Raw genomic sequence first — 21,575 nt, 5'->3', positions numbered from 1 at the left:
AATGCAGAGTAGTATCTCTACTTTTTAAATATTTGTTAAGAGTTGCTTTGTGGCGTAACATATGGTCTATTTTAGAGAAGGAACCATGTGCTGCTGAGCAGAAAGTGAATTTGCTTGTTGAAAGATGAAATGTTCTATATATGTCAGTTAAGCCTGACTTACTAATTGTATTATTGAGTTCTATAGTTTCTTTGTTCAGCTTTTGTTTGGAAGATCTATCCAGTGGTGAAAGAGGTGTGTTGACGTCACCCATACATATTGTGTTGTGGTCAGTTTGACTCTTAACTTGAGAAAGTTTGATAAACATAGATGCTCCAATGTTTGGGGCATGTATATTTATAATTGTTATGTCTTGTTGGTGTATGGTTCCCCTGAATAGTTTGAAATGTCCTTTTTCTCTTTTGTTTAACTTTAAGTTAAAAGTCTACTTTATTTGATATGAGTAGAAACCCCTGCTTTTTTCCGCTGTCAATGAGTTATATGATTTTTCCCAACCTTTCACCTTCAGTCTGTGTATGTCTTTTCCTATGAGATGTGTCTCTTGAAGGCAATATATTGTTGGGTCTTTTTTTTTTTTTTTTTTTTGGATACATTCGGCTAGCCTATGTCTTTTGATTGGTGAGTTTAGGACATTAACATTCACGGTTATTATTGAGACATGTTTTTTATTCCTAGCCATTTTTGTTATTTAAATATTAAATAACTTTTGTTATTTAATTTAACTTGTTTTTCCTTTGATTAGCTTTTCCTTTAGAGTATTACCTCCCTATGCTTATTTTCATTTTCTCCTAAAAGAATATTTTGTCAAGGATGTTCTGTAGTATAGGTTTTCTAGCTTTAAATTCTTTTATCTTTTGTTCATCTTTTTATTTCATCATCAAATCTAAAGCTTCATTTTGCTGGACATAAAATTCTTGCTTGGCATCCATTTTCTTTCAGAGCTTGATGTGTGTTATTCCAGGATCTTGTAGGTTTCAGAGTCCAGGTTGAAAAATCTGCACATAGTGTGATTGGTTTCCCCCTATATGTAATCTGATTCCTTTCTCTCTTGGCTTTTAATATTTTGTCCTTATTCTGCACGTTAGGCATTTTCATTATAATGTGTCTTGGTGTGGATCTGTGTTGATTTTGTACATTTGGTGTCCTGTAAGCCTCTTGAATTTAGTTTTCTAATTCGTTCCTCATATTTGGAAAATTTCTGATATTATTTAGTTGAATAGATTGTTCATTCCTTTGGTTTGAATTCTATGCCTTTCTTATTCCAATAACTCTTAAATTTGGTCTTTTTATGCTATCCCATATTTCTTGAATGTTCTACTCATGGTTTCTTAACACTTTTACTGTATGGTCTACATTCCTTTCAGGATTATATATTTTGTCTTCATTGTCCAAGGTCCTGTCTTGTAAGTGGTCTACTCTGTTGGTGATGCTTTCAGTTGAGTTTTTAATTTGATTTATTGTTTCTTTCCTTTCAAGGAATTCTGTTTGTGTGTGTGTGTGTGTGTGTGTGTGTGTGTGTGTTTAGAACCTCTGTCTCCCTATTGAAGTAAGCTTTTGCTCCTTGTATTACCTTATGTAGCTCTTTGTCAAAATGATCTTTTGCTGCCTGTATGTGCTCTCTTATATCATCCTTTAATTCCCAAACATTTTAATTATGTACATACTGAACTCTTTCTCTGTCATCTGTGCTGCTGTGCTGGCCATGGTTTCTAATAATGTGGTATCTTGATTTGTTTGGGGCACTTTATTCCCTTGTCTTTTCATGTTACTTGTGTGTCTTCTATTCTAGCTCTGTGGATCTGAAGGGTTACCGTTTTTACCCTATAGGCTTATAGTGCCCCTGTAGGGTTCCAATACCTCACCTTTGAGGGGAAGGACAATGCTAAGAGATCCCAATATAAATAAAATACCACCTAAAAACAATTAGATGTTATTAGAACATTTACAGTTTGGTCATAATGCACAGAAATGGTGAATTCAATTATTATATACAATATAGTCAGTAGGTTTGTAAAAAGGTCTACAGTTTCTGATGGACAAAGAACCTGGGGTGAGGTATAAGAAGATATGCTGAGGAGGTATGGGATGAGGACATAGAGTTATTATATCTTACTTAGGAAATGTGAAAGAGTAAAGAAGAAGGTTAGTAGCAGAAGAATAGAGAGGTAGTAATTTTGGGTAGACAAGTTAGAGGAAAGAGAGTAGATTACATAAGACAAACATACATTAAGAAAAATTTTAAAATGTTAATATAGTAAAAATTGGAGAGGAAAAAAAGAAGGAAAAAAAAGAATATACCAAACAACTGTAATATACTATTCAGTTGTCTCTGTCCTCAATATCCTAATTCATGCAAAGTACATGGCTTCACATATGTTGGAGATGTGAGGGTGGACAATAAAAAGGGAGAATAAAGAAAAAAAACTCAAAGGAAGAAACAAGGATTGTTTTGGTTGGAAATCGCTATCTTTCCTGTTTCCCATCTCATCCAATAGATGGGGATGTCTGTTCTTAATTTGTATCTCTGCCCTCAGGATGGTGGGGGTTACCAGGGCTTGAGGGTTGGTCTTGGGTGCAGGGCACCTGGAAGTGGGGTATGGCACCCACCTGTCCCATTGGGAGACTGCACCTCAAGCATCTTCTTTTGGGATCTGCTCCTATGACATGGGCACCAGATCCTATCTTCTCATGTCATCTGTAGACCTCACAGTTCCTGCCCTCTAAATTAGTTTCTAGAGTGTATCTCCCTCACCGTCTCCCTTTCTACTTCTTAATCAGGAACCTCTCTCTTTTCGTGGGTCTTATGTGTTGCACTCTGGTGGCTGTGCACCTGTCACGGAGGGCTGTTTTGTATTGTTCAGTCACTCCGCAGAGTTAGCAGCTGCTGGGGAGTTGGGGCTAATTAGAAAACTATGGGTACCTGGCTATCTGGTTCCAAAGAGGTAGTTGCTCTGACTAAAGATGGTGATGGAGGTGACCCAAGATGGAGGGTGCTGCTTTCAGCTATGGGATGTCGGGTCAGGAGGGGGGAGTCAAGAGATGTTGTTGTGTAATGCATCCAGAGATGCACTTTGTGGTGTGCAGTGTTGAGGTTGTTGGCTTTCTTCAGAGACTGTGATGTCCCCAGTTGCAGGCAGGCTACTGCAAGTAGGGGACTATGGCAGTAGCTGCCGAGTCCCAAGATGGAGGCTACCGGGGGAGTCCCACCTTAGTAAATGGGAGTCCACAAAGCAGTGGCGGCGAGAGTTCCTGTGCATGGGTAGCAACAGAGTGTCCTTTGTGGGAGCAGTATCTGGGAATTCTGTGCTGGTGCAATGCCAGTGGTCTTGCAAAGGCACCTACAAAACCTGCATAGATGAATAGTTGAGAGTTGGGATTCCTTAATGCTAAGGCTTGGGGCCCCACGCTGCATGGTGGCCATGATTCTTGCATGGGATCCACATGGAGGGGTCCTCTGTCACAATCAGCAAAGCAGTATTCCCACTAGTTGAGACCCAGGTCACAGAGTGACACAGAATGTTGCCTCCCTCTGACCTGCCATCTTGGATCCTTGTTGGTCTGTCTTTTGATTGGTGAGTTTAGGCCATTAACATTCTGGGTTATTATTGAGACATGATTTGTATTCCCAGCCATTTGTGTTTATTGTTGGTATTTAACTTGATTTGTTTTCTCCTTTTATTAGTTTTCCCTTTAGTGTAATTCCTCCCTTTGCTGATTCTCATTGTTGTTTTTCAATTCCTCTTCATGGAATATTTTGCTAAGGATATTCTGTAGTGCAGGCTTTCTAGTTGTAAATTCTCTTAACTTTTTTTTTTTAATATGGAAGGTTTTTTATTTCATCATCAAATCTAAATCTTGATGTTTTTTCTGGATATGAGATTCTTGGATGGCATCCATTTTCTTTCAGAGCTTGGTATATATTGTTCCAGAATCTCCTGTCTTTGAGGATCAGGGTTGAAAAATCTGCTGATACGAATTGGTTTCCTTCTATATGTGATCTGATTCCTCTCTCTTACGGCCTTTAAGATTCTATCCTTATTCTGTATGCTAGGCATTTTCATTAAAATGTGCTTTTATGTGCATCTGTTGTGATTTTGTACATTTGGTATCCTGTTAGCCAATTCTATTTGGTTTTCCAATTCATTTTTCATGCTTGGGAAATTTTCTGATATTATCTCATTGAAGAGATTGTACATTCTTTTTGTTTAAAACTCTGTATCTTCCTCTATCCCAATAACTCTTAGATTTGGTCTTTTGATGCTGTCCCATAATTCTTGGATGTTCTGCTCATGGTTTCTAGTCATCTTCACTGTGTGGTCTACTTTATTTTCCAGATCGTATACTCTATCTTCATTATCTGATGTTATGTCTTCCAAGTGATCTAGTCTGTTGGTGATGCTTTCTATTGAGTTTTTTATTTGGTTTATTGTTTCCTTCATTTTAAGGATTTCTGATTTTTTTTTCAGAAACGCTATCTCTTTATTGAAGTAATGTTTTGCTACCTGTATCTGCTCCCTTATCTCTTCGATGGTATGATCAATGGATGCCTGTATTTACTTCCTTATCTGTTTATTGGTATCATCAATGCTGCTCCTCTTATCTCTTTGTTGGAGTGATCAATTTTTGCCTACTTATTTTTAATTAGTACATTATATTTATACATAAAATTTGAATTCATTGTGATATGCTTCTACACCCACATAATATAAACTGGTTACTTTCATTCTACTGTTCCTTGCCTTTCCATTTCTCATCCCTCTTGCTGTATCCCTACCTCTTTACTCCACTTTTCCCTTCTGTTTTCATGAGATCCCCACATTTTCTTTTTTTTAATCCTATTTCTCCATTGTTTCTGCATGTAACTTCCTTGACTTTCTGCTTCTGGTTTATTTCACTCAGTATGATGTTCTCTAATTCCACCCATTTACTGGCAAATGACTTAATTTCATTCCTCTTTTTTTAATTTTTTTTTTGTGATTTTTTTAAATTTATTTTTTATTTTTATTGTTGGTTGTTCAAAACATTACATAGTTCTTGACATATCATATTTCACACTTTGATTCAAGTGGGTTATGAACTTCCATTTTTACCCCATATACAGATTGCAGAATCACACCGGTTACACATCCACTGATTTACATATTGCCATACTAGTGTCTGTTGTATTCTGCTGTCTTTCCTATCCTCTACTATCCCCCCTTCCCTCCCCTCACCTCCCCTCTTCTCTCTCTACCCCATCTACTGTAATTCATTTCTCTCCCTTGTTTTTTTTTTCCCTTTCCCCTCACTTCTTCTTGTATGTAATTTTGTATAACCCTAAGGGTCTCCTTCCATTTCCATGCAGTTTCCCTTCTCTCTCCCTTTCCCTCCCACCTCTCATCCCTGTTTAATGTTAATCTTCTTCTCATGCTCTTCCTCCCTACTCTGTTCTTAGTTACTCTCCTTATATCAAAGAAGACATTTGGCATTTGTTTTTTAGGGATTGGCTAGCTTCACTTAGCATAATCTGCTCTAATGCCATCCATTTCCCTGCAAATTCTATGATTTTGTCATTTTTAAAATGCAGAGTAATACTCCATTGTGTATAAATGCCACATTTTTTTAATCCATTTGTCTATTGAAGGGCATCTAGGTTGGTTCCACAGTCTTGCTATTGTGAATTGTGCTGCTATGAACATCGATGTAGCAGTGTCCCTGTAGTATGCTCTTTTTAGGTCTTTAGGGAATAGACCGAGAAGGGGAATAGCTGGGTCAAATGGTGGTTCCATTCCCAGCTTTCCAAGATATCTCCATACTGCTTTTCAAATTGGCCGCACCAATTTGCAGTCCCACCACCAATGTACAAGTGTACCCTTTTCCCCACATCCTCCCCAGCACTTGTTGTTGTTTGACTTCATAATGGCTGTCAATCTTACTGGAGTGAGATGGTAACTTAGGGTGGTTTTGATTTGCATTTCTCTGACTGCTAGAGATGGTGAGCATTTTTTCATGTACTTGTTGATTGATTTTATGTCCTCCTCTGAGAAGTGTCTGTTCAGGTCCTTGGCCCATTTGTTGATTGGGTTATTTGTTATCTTATTGTTTAATTTTTTGAGTTCTTTGTATACTCTGGATATTAGGGCTCTATCTGAAGTGTGAGGAGTAAAGATTTGTTCCCAGGATGTAGGCTCCCTATTTACCTCTCTTATTGTTTCTTTTGCTGAGAAAAAACTTTTTAGTTTGAGTAAGTCCCATTTGTTGATTCTAGTTATTAACTCTTGTGCTATGGGTGTCCTATTGAGGAATTTGGAGCCCAACCCCACAGTGTATAGATCGTAGCCAACTTTTTCTTCTATCAGACGCCGTGTCTCTGATTTGATATCAAGCTCCTTGATCCATTTTGAGTTAACTTTGGTGCATGGCGAGAGAAAGGGATTCAGTTTCATTTTGTTGCATATGGATTTCCAGTTTTCCCAGCACCATTTGTTGAAGATGCTATCTTTCCTCCATTGCATGCTTTTAGCCCCTTTATCAAATATAAGATAGTTGTAGTTTTGTCGATTGGTTTCTGTGTCCTCTATTCTGTACCATTGGTCCACCCGCCTGTTTTGGTACCAGTACCATGCTGTTTTTGTTACTATTGCTCTGTAGTATAGTTTGAAGTCTGGTATCGCTATACCGCCTGATTCACACTTCCTGCTTAGCATTGTTTTTGCTATTCTGGGTCTTTTATTTTTCCATATGAATTTCATGATTGCTTTCTCTATTTCTACAAGAAATGCCGTTGGGATTTTGATTGGCATTGCATTAAACCTATAGAGAACTTTTGGTAATATCGCCATTTTGATGATGTTAGTTCTGCCTATCCATGAACAGGGTATATTTTTCCATCTTCTAAGATCTTCTTCTATTTCTCTCTTTAGGGTTCTGTAGTTTTCATTGTATAAATCTTTCACCTCTTTTGTTAGGTTGATTCCCAAGTATTTTATTTTTTTTGAAGATATTGTGAATGGAGTGGTTGTCCTCATTTCCATTTCAGAGGATTTGTCACTGATATACAGGAATGCCTTTGATTTATGCGTGTTGATTTTATATCCTGCCACTTTGCTGAATTCATTTATTAGTTCTAGTAGTTCTTTTGTAGACCCTTTTGGGTCTTCTAGGCATAGAATCATATCATCCGCAAATAGTGATAATTTATGTTCTTCCTTTCCTATTATTATTCCTTTAATTTCTTTCGTCTGTCTAATTGCTCTGGCCAGTGTTTCGAGAACTATGTTGAACAGAAGTGGTGAGAGAGGGCATCCCTGTCTTGTTCCAGATTTTAGAGGGAATGCCTTCAGTTTTTCTCCATTCAGAATGATGCTAGCCTGAGGCTTAGCATAGATAGCTTTTACAATATTGAGGTATGTTCCTGTTATCCCTAGTTTTTCTAGAGTTTTGAACATAAAGGGATGCTGTACTTTGTCAAATGCTTTTTCCGCATCTATCGAGATGATCATATGGTTCTTATTTTTAAGTCTATTGATGTGGTGAATAACATTTATTGATTTCCGTATATTGAACCAGCCTTGCATCCCAGGGATGAATCCTACTTGATCATGGTGCACAATTTTTTTGATATGTTTTTGTATCCGATTCGCCAGAATTTTATTGAGGATTTTTGCATCTAGGTTCATTAGAGATATTGGTCTGTAGTTTTCTTTCTTTGAAGTGTCTTTGTCTGGTTTAGGTATCAGGGTGATGTTGGCCTCATAGAATGAATTTGGAAGTTCTCCCTCCTTTTCTATTTCCTGAAGTAGCTTGAAAAGTATTGGTATTAGTTCTTCTTTAAAGGTTTTGTAAAACTCTGCTGTATACCCATCCGGACCTGGGCTTTTCTTAGTTGGTAGTCTTTTTATGGTTTCTTCTATTTCCTCAATTGATATTGGTCTGTTTAGGTTTTCTATATCCTCCTGACTCAATCTGGGCAGATCATATGACTTAAGAAATTTATCGATGCCTTCACTATCTTCTAATTTATTGGAGTATAAGGATTCCAAATAGTTTTTGATTATCTTCTGTATTTCTGAAGTGTCTGTTGTGATATTGCCTTTTTCATCCCGTATGCTAGTAATTTGAGTTCTCTCTCTTCTTCTGTTCGTTAGCATGGCTAAGGGTCTGTTGATCTTATTTATTTTTTCAAAGAACCAACTTTTAGTTTTGTCAATTTTTTCAGTTGTTTCTTTTGTTTTGATTTCATTAATTTCAGCTCTGATTTTAATTATTTCTTGCCTTCTACTTCTTTTGCTGTTGATTTGCTCTTCTTTTTCTAGGATTTTGAGATGAAGTTTGAGATCATTTATTTGTTGGTTTTTTCTTTTTTTTAAGGAATGAACTCCAGGCAATGAATTTTCCTCTTAGAACTGCTTTCATTGTGTCCCATAGATTCCGATATGTTGTGTCTGTGTTTTCATTTATCTCTAAGAATTTTTTAATTTCCTCCTTGATGTCTTCTATAACCCATTGATCATTCAGTAACCTATTGTTCATTCTCCAAGTGATGCATGATTTTTCCTTCCTTCTTTTATCGTTGATTTCTAGTTTCATTCCATTATGATCAGATAAGATGCATGGTATTATCTCTACTCCTTTATAATGTCTAAGAGTTGCCCTGTGACATAATATATGATCTATTTTTGAGAAGGATCTATGTGCTGCTGAGAAAAAAGTGTAACTACTTGATGTTGGGTGGTATATTCTATATATGTCAGTTAAGTCTAGGTTATTAATTGTATTATTGAGTTCTATAGTTTCTTTATTCAACTTTTGTTTGGAAGATCTGTCCAGTGGTGAGAGAGGTGTGTTAAAGTCTCCCATAATTATTGTATGGTGGTCTATCAGACTCTTGAACTTGAGAAGAGTTTGTTTGATGAACATAGCTGCACCATTGTTTGGGGCATATATATTTATGATTGTTATGTCTTGTTGGTGTATGGTTCCCTTAAGCAGTATGTAGTGTCCCTCTTTATCCCTTTTGATTAACTTTGGCTTGAAATCTATTTTATTTGATATGAGTATGGACACTCCTGCTTGTTTCCAAAGTCCATATGAGTGATATGATTTTTCCCAACCTTTCACCTTCAGTCTATGTATGTCTTTTCTATCAAATGGGTCTCTTGTAGGCAGCATATTCTTGGATCTTTTTTTTTTTTGATCCATTCTACTAGCCTGTGTCTCTTAATTGGTGAGTTTAAGCCATTAACATTTAGGGTTATTATTGAGATATGGGTTGTTGTTCCAGCCATATTTGTTGATTTATGTTACTTAACATGGTTTGTTTTTCCTCTTTGATTATTTTTCCCTTTACTGTACTACCTTCCACTGTTGGTTTTCATTGTTATTTTCCATTTCCTCTTCCTGTAATGTTTTGCCGAGGATGTTTTGAAGAGATGGTTTTCTAGCTGCAAATTCTTTTAACTTTTGTTTATCGTGAAAGGTTTTAATTTCCTCTTCCATCCTGAAGCTTAATTTCGCTGGATACACAATTCTTGGTTGGAACCCATTTTCTTTCAGTGTTTGAAATATGTTGTTCCAGGATCTTCTAGCTTTCAGAGTCTGTGTTGAAAGATCAGCTGTTATCCTGATTGGCTTACCCCTAAATGTAATCTGCTTCCTTTCTCTTGAAGCTTTTAGAATTCTCTCCTTATTCTGTATTTTGGGCATCTTCATTATAATGTGTCTAGGTGTGGATCTCTTATGATTTTGCACATTCGGCGTCCTGTAGGCTTCTAGGATTTGGGAATCTGTCTCATTCTTCAAGTCTGGGAAGTTTTCTCGTATTATTTCGTTGAACAGGTTGCTTATTCCTTTGATTTGGACCTATATACCTTCCTGTATCCCAATGACTCTTAAGTTTGGTCTCTTTATGTTATCCCAAATTTCTTGGATGTTCTTCTCATGGTTTCTTAACAGTCTCGCTGAGCTGTCTATGTTCTTTTCCAGTTGAAATACTTTGTCTTCATTGTCTGATGTTCTATCTTCTAAGTGTTCTACTCTGCTGGTAGTATTCTCATTTGAGTTTTTAAGTTGGTTTATTGCTTCCTGCATTTTTAGGATTTCTGTTTGTTTGTTTTTTATAACCTCTATCTCCCTATATAGTTGATCTTTTGCTTCTTGGATTTGTTTATGTAACTCATTGTCGAAGTGATCTTTCATTGTCTGATTTTGCTGTCTGATGTCTTCCTTGTTACTCCAGATCATCTGAAGCATGTAAATCCTGAATTCTTTATCTGACATTCCATTTGCTGCAGCTATTACCTCTTCTAAAGTTGAGTTGACCTGCATTGCTTGTGGTCCTTTCTTTCCTTGTCTTTTCATACTGCTCACGTTTCTTTCTTCTTGGTGAAACTTTTGTGTTATTGAATTTTCCCCCTATATATTTATATTGCTCTTGTATAGTTGCAAAGTCTCTCTTGCAGGGGCGGGCGGCGGCTTTGCTCCTCCTCCAATTGGGGTGATCTGTCTATCCTGTCGGCGGGCCGCTAGGCCTCTTCTCCAGTTCGCGAGGTCTGCCTACCTTGAGGGCAATGGCTGGGCCCCTCCTCCAATAGGGATGATCTGTCTACCACACTGGCAGGCCGCTGGGCCTGTTCTCCAGTTTGCAGGTCTGCCTACCTTGCAGGCACAGGCGGCGGCTGTGCCCCTCCTCCAATTTATGTGATCTTTCAACTAGGCCAGCGTGCCGCTGGGCCCGCGTTGTCTGCCTACCTTGTGGGCGGCAGCTTGGACCTACCTCCAATTGGGGCAATGTGTCTACCACGCAGGCAGGCCGCTTGGCCTGCTCCGCTGGTCGGTCGCAGGTCTGCCTACCTTGCAGGCGCGGGAGGCATCTCTGCTCCGCCACTCCTCCATTGGGGCGATGTGTCTACCACGCCTGCAGGCCGCTGGGCCTGCTCCGCTGGCCGGTTGCAGGTCTGCCTACCTTGCAGGCGTGGGCGGCGGCTCTGCTCTGCCACTCCTCCAATTTGGGCGATGTGTCTACCACGCCGGCAGGCCGCTGGGCCTGCTCCGTTGTTCGGTCGCGGGTCTGCCTACCTTGCAGGCGCAGGCGGCGGCTCTGCTCCGCCCCTCCTCCAATTGTGGCGATGTGTCTACCACACCGGCCGGCCGCTGGGCCTGCTCCGCTCGTTGGTCGCAGGTCTGCCTACCTTGCAGGCGCGGGCGGTGGCTCTGCTCCGCCACTCCTCCAATTGGGGCGATGTGTCTACCATGCCGGCAGGCCGCTGGGCCTGTTCCGCTGGTCGGTCGCAGGTCTGCCTACCTTGCAGGCATGGGCGGCTGCTCTGCTCCACCCCTCCACCAATTGTGGTGATGTATCCACCACGCTGGCAGGCCGCTGGGCCTGCTCCCTCATTCCTCTTTATGGCTGAGAAAAACTCCATTGTTCATACCACATTTAATTTATCTAATCATATATTAAAGGATACCTAGATGGATCCCATAACTAGGTTATTGTGAATTGTGCTGGTATAACCATCGTATCCATATAGTATAGCGTGTATCCTTATATATACTGATTTTACGTCTTTTGGATAAATAGCAAGGATTGGATAGCTGGTTCATATGGTAATTACATTCCTAGTTCTTTTTTGTTGTTGTTTTTGTACTGGGGATTGAACTCCAGGACACTGGACCCCTGAGCCACATCTCCAGACCTGGCTATGAACTCAGGGTACTCCTGCCTCAGCCTCCTGAACCACTCGGATTACAGGCATGTGCTACTGTACCCAGCTACATTTCTAGTTTTTTGAGACATATCCACACTGTTTTCCAAAGTGGTTGTCTTAATTTTCAGCCCCTTTCAATACTTTTTTTCTCATATTTTCACTAGCATTTATTATTAGTTGTATTTTTGATGATTGCCATTCTAACTGGAGTAAGATGAAATCTCAGTATTGTTTCAATTTTTGTTTTCCTGATTGCTAAGATGTTGAATATTTTTCTTATATTTGTTGGCCATTTGCAGTTCTTCTTTTGAGAAATGCCTGTTTAGTTCATTGGCCCATTTATTGATTGGGTTATTTGGTAAGATTTCTTTTTCTTTAAACATAGCACATACACCCTGTTTATTAATCTTTTGTCAGAAGAGTACATGGCAAAGATTTCCTCTCATTCTGAAGGCTCTTTCTTCATGCTGTTAATTGTTTCCTCTAAGCAACTGTAAATTTAATCGACAGTACTGGTATCCTCTCTGATTCTTGACTATTGCATTTTCATACTTTTTAATACTCATCTTCTTTCACTTTGAAATCACATTATGAGTAGAGTATATGAAATGAAATGATTTAAAACATTTCTTTGCACCACCCTAATAAAGAATCATTTTCTCACTTCTAAATTGCACAGTATATAAAATGTATATCCATATGTCATGGAGTTGAAAGAGGCATGAGCTATGCATTAACCTGGTTTTGGAGTACAGTATTTGTTTTCTCTGTGTCTGCAAATGATGATGATAAGATTTTATAGCCTAATTAGTATATTGAAATCATTTAACAAATTCTAAAATAATCCTTAGAGAATCTAAAGATAACAGATATTTCGTTTCCAGTTTTACACTGAATAGGTTCTCAGATAAGCTATTAAAATTTAATTTAAATTGGAAACAATGTTGTGAATACTAAAACTGTATATATTTTGAGTTAGACCCCCTTAGATTATAACTGTGAAGGAGTTTAGGTGACTTTTATCTACTAGTTTGTGATTTAGAGTTGCATTATCACGTATCATTCTTGACCTTTAATATCCTAATTATTCTCCTGTTTATTACAGCTTTAGTAGAATTACTTGAAAATTTTGTGCTTCATCTCACTGAAAATCCATCTGAATGTTACTTCCCCTCAGTGGAATATACAGGTACATTTTAAACATTTTGATGTTTAAAAATGCTCAATGTGCAAATAGATAATATTTCATAAAGATGTATAATTAGATTTCAAAAATGTGCAAGTTTTCCCATCCTTAAATCTATTGTTTGATGTCATTTACATTTCAGATATCAAATCTCTTTGCAATTGTATGTTTCCTTGTAATTCTGGGACTTTCTTTTTGTTTGTTTGATTTATCCATTAGAATTTGTTTTTCTTTAGGTAGTATCTTCCATTCTTCTGATCTTATCAGGTATTCTCTAGTGAGCACGTCTCATACTATTTTACTGTATCAGTGTTTTCTGTTGGAATATCACAATATTTCAGGCTGGGTAAATTATAAAGAAAAAGGTTTGATTTGGCTTCTGGTTCTTGCTCAAAGTTGAGAGGAGGAGACATCTCATGAATGACTTTCTTTCTGACAGAGTCCTTAGGTGTATGGTGCAGGGCAACCTGAACTACAAAGAATGCGTATGTCTATGTTCTGATCTCTCCTTCTTATAAGACCTGTCATATTTAATCATGAAGGCTCTACTCTTATGAGTTTACCTAATCCTAATATCCCAAAGACTCTATCTCTAACATGCCATAGATTAAGTGTCAACCTTCTTATATCACACATTGAGGATTAAACTTCAACATGAGTTTCAGAGGATATGAATCATATTCAAACTATAGCTACATATTTACCTCGCTTCAGATAAATTAATGTCTTTAAAATTTATGTCTCCTCAAAGGTCTACCATAAGTTTCATTCTCTTATTTCCATCTGCCTACTTGGTAACACCACCTGAATGTAGTATAGAATACTTCAAACTCTGAGCGTCAGCAGGGACTTTGGATCTTATTGACATACGTTGTCCTCCTGCATTTTCTATCATGATAGGCACTATGATGATCTACTGACCATCTAAGCCAGAAACTAAAGAATCATCACTGACTTTAAGTCCACATTTCCAACCACTCAGTTATGTTCTGTTATTAATATGTCTCAAATTCATCTAATTCTACCCATCTTTACTCTTATTTATGTTGGTTCAGTCCAACATCACCTCTTCCCTTAGATATTACAGTAGACTCTCTATCCATGGTATATCAATTTGGAGTTTTATTCTTTCTCAAAGGTATTCTTTACACTGCTTGTACAGTGAACTTTGAAGTGCAAATCTGACCCACTTAGTACCCCTTAGAATTTATCCTTTATCACTGCGTAAGGTCTAAGCCTCCCATGGTGCTCCAGGCCTTACATTTTCCTGCCCTTATTTTTTCCCCTCTAGCATCATCCCTTTCTCTGCATACCTCATGCTTGTTTTTCAAAAACACTGTTTTTTTACACATATATTATTACCCACATATTCATTTATTCCTCAAATAGATATTATACCTTACTATGTACTAGCATTTTTTAAATTGTTGGGATGCCAGCAGCAATCATGAGAAAAATATTGCCCTCATAGAGCTCACCTTCTGGTGGGAAGATAGAAATAAATAAAATGTTCAGTATGTCAACTGGTATGGTGATAAATGAGAAAAACACAACAGGATAAGGAACAGGAAGTGCTAGTTGGAGTGGTAGTTTCAGTATAATAGCATTTACACAAGGTTTTATCAATCTTGTAATTTTTAATCCACAACCAGGAGGAGAAGTGGGAGAAAGATCTGTGAGTATTTTCAAGGTAAGAGATTTCTCCTCAAATAGCATGAAGAAGACTACTTAATCTGGAAAGGAGTAAAAGGAAGTTTTATGGTATTAATATCAGAGAGGAGAGAGTGCTCTAGGGTCTTGAAAATTATTGTGGGGTTTTGAACATATGAATGACATGCTGATTTACATTTTATAAGTTTACTATGGCCACTGTATTGAGAAAAGACTAAAGGGACTGACAAAGGGCTAAAGTGGGGAGATAAGTTACGGTGCTACTGAAAAGATCCAGATGAAAAATTGTGATGACTCAACTGAGAATGTCAGTAGTGGAGAAAATAAATAGTGCTAGGATTTTGGGGTGTATTTTGAAGATAACACCTACAGGATTGAGTAACAGGTTGAATATGGGGTTTGGGAGAAAAGAAGGAATCAAAAAAGACTCTTAAGCAATTGTTCTGAGCTTCTGGGAGGATGGAACAAATATACTGTGTGATGAAGAAGAAAGGGGAATGAATCTGCTTGGGGGGTGTATTTTGAAGCTGGTTTTTGCTTTTATACTATGTGTGGATACTTATTAGACATTCAAATAGGCATACTTCGTACATGAATAAGTATGTGAATCTGAAGTTGAGAGGAAAGATGGGAGCTGAAAATACAAATTACTAAACCATATACTTGGCATATACACTAAATAACACATCTGATTGTCATTTCTTTCTCATATTCTGACCTAATGTCTGATTCTTCTATACTGTAGTTTTTGTGTCTTACCATCAGTGTTATCCTCTGCAACTGGAATAATAATGTCAGTAAATGTTTGCCATATCAAAGAGGTAAAAGAATGAAAGGGGAGGGCTTTATATACTGTGCCAAGGAGTTTAAAATGGGTTACTCTATTGCTTGTTAAATACAGTTTCTGAGCAGAATCTTTACTTGATTCATCTGTACCTTAGGAAGATTATTGAGTAACTGTAAAGGATAAAGTGGAGGACTGAAATTTACAAACAATGAACATCTGGTACTTAAGGGCAGTGAATGAAGAGAGTGGAGAAGATAGAGAAAGAGCATAGATGCATGGCAGTAGATCATAAAGGGTGATTGCTTCTTGTCCCATCAGGTGACGTGATATTATACCTTACTATGTACTAGCATACATAGTAAGGTTTGTATGCAGGAACCATCATTTAAATATGTCTTATTTACTCCGGATAGATATTCTATAATAATCATATTTCCATAAAAAGAAAAAATTTTAAAAATCAAATATACTTCCTGTCTGGCTCATCCTTCCTCTCAATACCCATCCATGCCCAAACCCAGCACTGCCTTCACTTTACTAAATCTTTGCTCCTCTTTCTTCTAGGTAAACATTTCCCTCCCCACAACACCTATATGTTAATGTTTAACTTAACTGCAAAATATCACTTTACTTTTTACTCCCCAGTAAAAGCCTTTCCTCTCTGTTCTTACTGCATTCACTTTAAATTGCTATTGTGATATTTATTATATTGTGTATGGCTAGCTTAAATATTTATTAGGTTTCAGACTCCTTAGTATCTTTCGTATGCATTTGATTAAATACACTTGCTATTTTATAAGCTTCTATATGCGCACAAGGAAAATTCTATAGCAATTCTGAATACATTGATATTTACAAGTGAACATAACTATTTATGCATAGTAACATCTAATACAAATATGAGAAATGGATAAAGAAATTATCAGAGAATGAAAGCAAAGAAATGAGACAAAATAAATAGGAAATTAAAGTTGGTGAAAAGAATTGTTATCTGTTGAGCATGTCTTATAAATTAGATGGTTTATTGAGATACTGGTATATATTTTATCATTTATCCCTAAAAACACTCTGAAGTGAGCATAATCATTGTATTTAAAATGTGGAAATGGAGGCACAGAAAACAGCAGTTGGGATGAAATTTTGAAGACATGCATTCATGAGGATAATCAAAACTTTACGAGTATATCTAAAAACTTAATTGAAAACATACATGATGTCTGTGGGGAACAGGAAATGAGGGAGAAGTGATAATCATGGAGATGCGCATGTCCAGAGCGGATATCTTTTTAGATTTAAGTATAATAATTGCCAAATTTCTGTAGTTTTCTTTGGAACATTGTTCTAGTGGGTCATTTTTTTCTTTAGATAATCTAAAATTACAATTATATTCTATATCTTATCAAAATATTCAACAAGACTGATAGCTTGCTCAATATGCATACATTTACTACCCTTTATCACATCTCTAAATTATGTGGAGCAAGATCTGATATTAGATTTGTTGAATGTATTATGTAGGCAGATAAACACTGAATGTGAATTTACATTCCTTTAAGGCTCCTGCTGAACACCAAAGCACCAGAACTTTAGAATAAGGCCAAAAAAAATAAAGTGGCTTCCTGTTGATTTCTTGCTTAATATTTATTATCATTATGTGGTGAGCTCATTGCTAGTGTTGTTTTCTTCCAAAGGCCTCAGGTATCCTCATCCTTCATCATGTATTTTTTTGGACTGGAAGAACAATGGCTTACTGTTAAAAATTTTTACTATATTTACTTTAAATAAGAAAACACCATGTCTTGATGTAAAAGATATTTCAAAGCAAATGTTGGATTAATCACTGTTTTTTTTGTGTTTCTTGAAATGAGAAATTGATTGTCTTTTTGAAAATGACAGCTCTCTAAACCCTAAGGTAGTCCAAATTAGAATAACACAATCATCCATCTGTTGTTAACTCCCTCAGGACTTTAGTCCATTATAAAATTTGCAAATCTGGAAAAAATCAAATTAGTTTGGCTTTTTATCCCCTTAAAGAAAGAAGAAAGAACAAATAAACTTTTGCACATTTGCAGTTTGTATATCATATAGTACCTTTCCAAATCTTAATTGATGTTAGTTATTTTTCATCAGTTCATCCTTCTGGAATCAGTCAGGTATTTTTTTCCTATTATAAATGCTTCTTTGATATGATAAATTAAATAGCCCTTTCAGGGTTGTAGATATTATTACTTTACCTTCTTTTTCTTCTAGATGCAAGCTAGCTCAAAAATGTCAGAAAATTTTGCATTGTTTTACCTTCTGACTATTACAATACAGGTTTTAGATTTAATATATACAATTAAAAACCATTTACACTTTCTTTGAAGAGTAAGCAAATATATCCTTTTATCTTATGTTTATGAAACATGTTTGTGAGTAAAGCCCATTGCTTAATAATTGCAAGACGATAGCTAATATGAACCTGTCTTCAATAAGGGCTACTACTGATTTATACTGCATATAGTAAAAGAGAAAATAAAGAAATGCAGAGTATTGCCATGACCTGCACAGCAAGTGAATTGTTTTCCAAACGCAGGCAGTGGGAAAGTAAATAATTATTTAAAATAAAGACAAATACTCAATTTTAGGTGAAAAGTGGGACTGGGTGGGTGAATCAGCCCTGGTGGGGTCTGATCCAACCAAGTGGGAGGATCTACATATATATTATAAAAGTTTTAAACATCAAAGAATCTCAGTGTTAAAATTGGGTGTCAACATACCATATGTGTATATATATATATATATATATATATATATATATATATACATACACATACATACATACATACATATACATATATATATATGTATATGTGTATATATATATACATATATACAGAGATATGAAAAATTGTTGTATATATGTATAATAAGAATTGTAATGCATTATGCTGTCATTTTTTTAAAATAATTTTTTAAAAGGCTTTTTGAGGTAAACAGAAGGAAGTTGTAAGCAAAACAGCTTAGTTGGGGCTTATTAATTTATGCCAATCTCTTCTACCTCTGGGCAGCTGAGATTTGAATTCAAGGCTTTTGAACTAGTGAATTCCATGACAAGCATGGAATTCTGTTTACCAACAAGAGTCATCTGCAATTGAGCTTTTCTCTCAGCACCATTGCACCAAAAGATTCCCAGGACAGGCAACTCAGTGGTCTAGGGTTACTTAGTTTAAAGCAGTGATTAATTCACAGCTCCCAATAGCAGAGGAACTGACATTTTCAGCTGGCAACTTTGTGTCTAGCAATGTGGTAGTGCTTATGAATATGTTATTTGATTGTTTATTATCAGTGAGTGATTTTGTTGTAAGTGCTGCATGTGTTGAGAGGAAAGGGTCCTCAGTGTTGACTGGTGCCATCATGGAATATGAGAGGAGGAAGCAAGAACTGAGCAGTAAGAATGGTACTTGAACTGCTTTTGGGGACATTAGAACTGAAAGAAACAGAAAAGTCTTCCAGGCAAGGGTAATTGCATAATCGAGATGTGGAAAGTGTAATACTTTTTCCAAATAACACTGACTCTACCAGTTAGGAGGCTTAGATGCTTATGGTAGCTTGGTCACAAGGTATTGAATTTTATGGCACTGAAAATTGAGTAAAATGGATGAGTAAAACTACATATTAAGAAAGAAGCAACAGAACCTGCAGACTGCCTTTGGGGAAGGAAGGAGAAAGGAGGAAATGTACTGAATTTTCTTTGGGCAGTGAGAGTTCTCTGACTTTATGACAGATAGTGCAGGGCTTCAGGAGAATCAGTAAGCAGCCAAGCAGTAACTGCTTCTCCAACCACGGATTTGTCCTCCAGTGGAGAAATTCTTTACTCTTCTGAAAATTTATTTTTTTCCACACCATTAGCCAAGTGCCAGGCAGAATACATTTAATTTCTTCTACCAGTGCTCTGTGTGCTAGCTTTGCAAACCTAAAATAGAGTAGAATGCATTACCAGAGTGAGCAATTGCAGTCCATATCTAGTAAATTTTGTTCACTTATTTTATTCTGAGACTATTATACTTACCATTAATTATGGTAGGTTATTTCAAAAATTATGATTTTATATTAGTGGTGTCTTTTTATTGGTGCATATTAAACTATATGGAATAGTGGGTTTCATTGTGGCATATTTGCATATACACATAATTTGATCAGTTTCAGTCCCTCTTCCCTCTCCCTGATCTCTTTCCTCTGGTCTTTCTTTGATTTTTGTAAGATCCCTTTTTTCTTTTCATATTTTTTCCTCTATATTCTACATATACATATGACAGAAAACATAGGACCTTTGACTTTCTGAGTCTGGCTCATATTGCTTAACATATACTATCCAGTTCCATCCATTTTCCTGCAAATGTTTAGCCATTCATCTGTTCATGGACACCTAGACTGGATCCATGACTGGTTACCATGGCTTAGGCTGCTTAGCACGGCTATGAATGCATCTCTGTAGTATGATTTTAATTCATTTGGATAAAAACATTGAGGAGTGGTATAGCTGGTTCATATGGTGGTTCCCTTCCTAGATTTTTGAGGAACCTTCATATTGATATGCATAGTGGTCGTACTAATTTACATTTCCACCAATAGTGCTTGTGAGTTCCTTTGTTTCCTTCATATTCACAAGCTATAATCTTGATGATAGCCATTTTAATTATAATGAGGTGAAATATTGGTGTAGTTTGATTTGTATTTCTCTGATGGCTAGATATGTTGAAGATTTTTGCATGTATTGTCAGCAATTTGTACTTCTTTTAAGAAGTGTCTGTTTAGTTAATTTTCTGATTTATTGAATGGGTTCTTTGTTTTTGTGTGCATCTGTGTTGAGGTTTTTTATTTTTTTTTTATTTTTTACACGTTCTAGATATGAATCCTGTGTCTGAAGAGTAGTTTGCCAAGATTTATCTCATTTTGCAAGTTCTCTCTTTGTATTGTTCTCTTTGCTATGCAGAAGCTTTTTAATTTAATACCATCTCAATTTTTGATTATTGGTATTATTTACTGGGCTGTAGCATTCCTATTGAGAAAGTTGCTGCCTATGCCTATATGTTGGAGTGTTACCTCTGTGTCCTCTTGAAGCAGTTGCAAATTTTCTGATTTATTCCTAGGTCTTTGATCCACTTTGAGTTGACTTTAGTGCAGGGTGAAGGAGAGGGATCTCTTTTCCATCTTTTACCTGTTAGTGGTATCTTAGGTTGAATCAAGCATTGTTAAGTAAGTGTGGTATGATGCTATAGGTGTCATTGTTTGATTAACTCTTTCTTAACAGCGTATGCTTTTCAAAATGACTCCAGGGAGCGGGAGTTATTTCTTCTATTTGTTACTTCAGGAAATATTTTTGTTTTTTCATCTACCTTTCTTCTAATTTCATAATGAAAGTATAGTTTCTTTTGTTGCTTCATGGGATATTTGTTCATTCATCTACTCAGTGTCTATTAAATACCTATTGTGTATCCCACACACTATTGTACATACATCAGTAAATTATTGGTTGCCAAACATAGGTATTTGTCAGAATCTTTAGAAAATATCCATATTTTATCATTGACTTTTACTTACTCATTTTAAGTTTCGTTTTACTTCTGAAGATGTTAACTCCTCCTTTATACATTGCATTTCATCCAGTTTATATATAATAAATTTCTTTCACTGAACTTTTGTAATCCAATAGTGGTTGATAAGTTATCATAATGTATATTGAACACAATTTAAAACTTGAAGTATCTCCTTTAATATGTACCTTTAAGTCTTTATTTATTTTCCTTTTTTTCTAATTTAGGAAACTTTATTTTTTCCATTTCTGTAGCATTTTATTCATACTAAAGTTATTTACATCTGTTTATCACTAGTGATTTTTAAAATATGGATATTTTTAAAATATGTTTTGGTATCCTTTAACTTTAATTTATTTCTTCATTTAGAAGCCCTTTTGAAGGCTGGAGTTGAAGCTCACTAATAGAATGTTAAACATTTATGGCCTATGAGGTTTAACAAATAGATGTAAAGTTATTTATGAGCTTGTCTTTATTTGTTAATGTTAAACATTTATGGCCTATGTACATAAAAAATACAAAGAGAGAACTTGCAAAATGGGATAAATGTGTGTGTGCTTAGCATGCTCAAGGCCCTGTATTCAGTCCCCAGAACATACACACACATACACACACACACACACAGACATTTTTTCAGAATGTAGCTGGAATTTTTGTTAAAGTTAAAT

At 36.3% G+C, this 21,575-nt stretch overlaps 1 protein-coding gene across 10 annotated transcripts in view; it reads left to right on the top strand.

The window, feature by feature from the left end:
• The window catches only part of Tbc1d32 (TBC1 domain family member 32), a 206,970-nt gene that overhangs the window by 158,041 nt on the left and 27,354 nt on the right, over positions 1–21,575 (top strand). For 9 of the 10 annotated variants that reach the window (XR_009228837.1, XR_009228836.1, XM_058586253.1 and 6 more), the window contains one exon: positions 12,793–12,876. The exons of the other annotated variant lie outside the window; for it this stretch is intronic. Coding sequence is in view for 7 of the 9 variants with exons in the window: in XM_058586253.1 (XP_058442236.1) it covers positions 12,793–12,876 (84 nt within the window). In the remaining 2 variants the exon portion in view is untranslated. The remainder of the gene's footprint in view (positions 1–12,792; positions 12,877–21,575) is intronic. 10 annotated transcript variants of the gene reach the window in all.

This window comes from Marmota monax, unplaced genomic scaffold (assembly GCF_021218885.2).
Source record: "Marmota monax isolate L192 unplaced genomic scaffold, Marmota_monax_Labrador192_F-V1.1 WCK01_AAM20220418_F8-fsc00140, whole genome shotgun sequence".
NCBI classification, from domain to species: domain Eukaryota; kingdom Metazoa; phylum Chordata; class Mammalia; order Rodentia; family Sciuridae; genus Marmota; species Marmota monax.
This window is presented reverse-complemented; position numbering and strand designations above follow the sequence as displayed.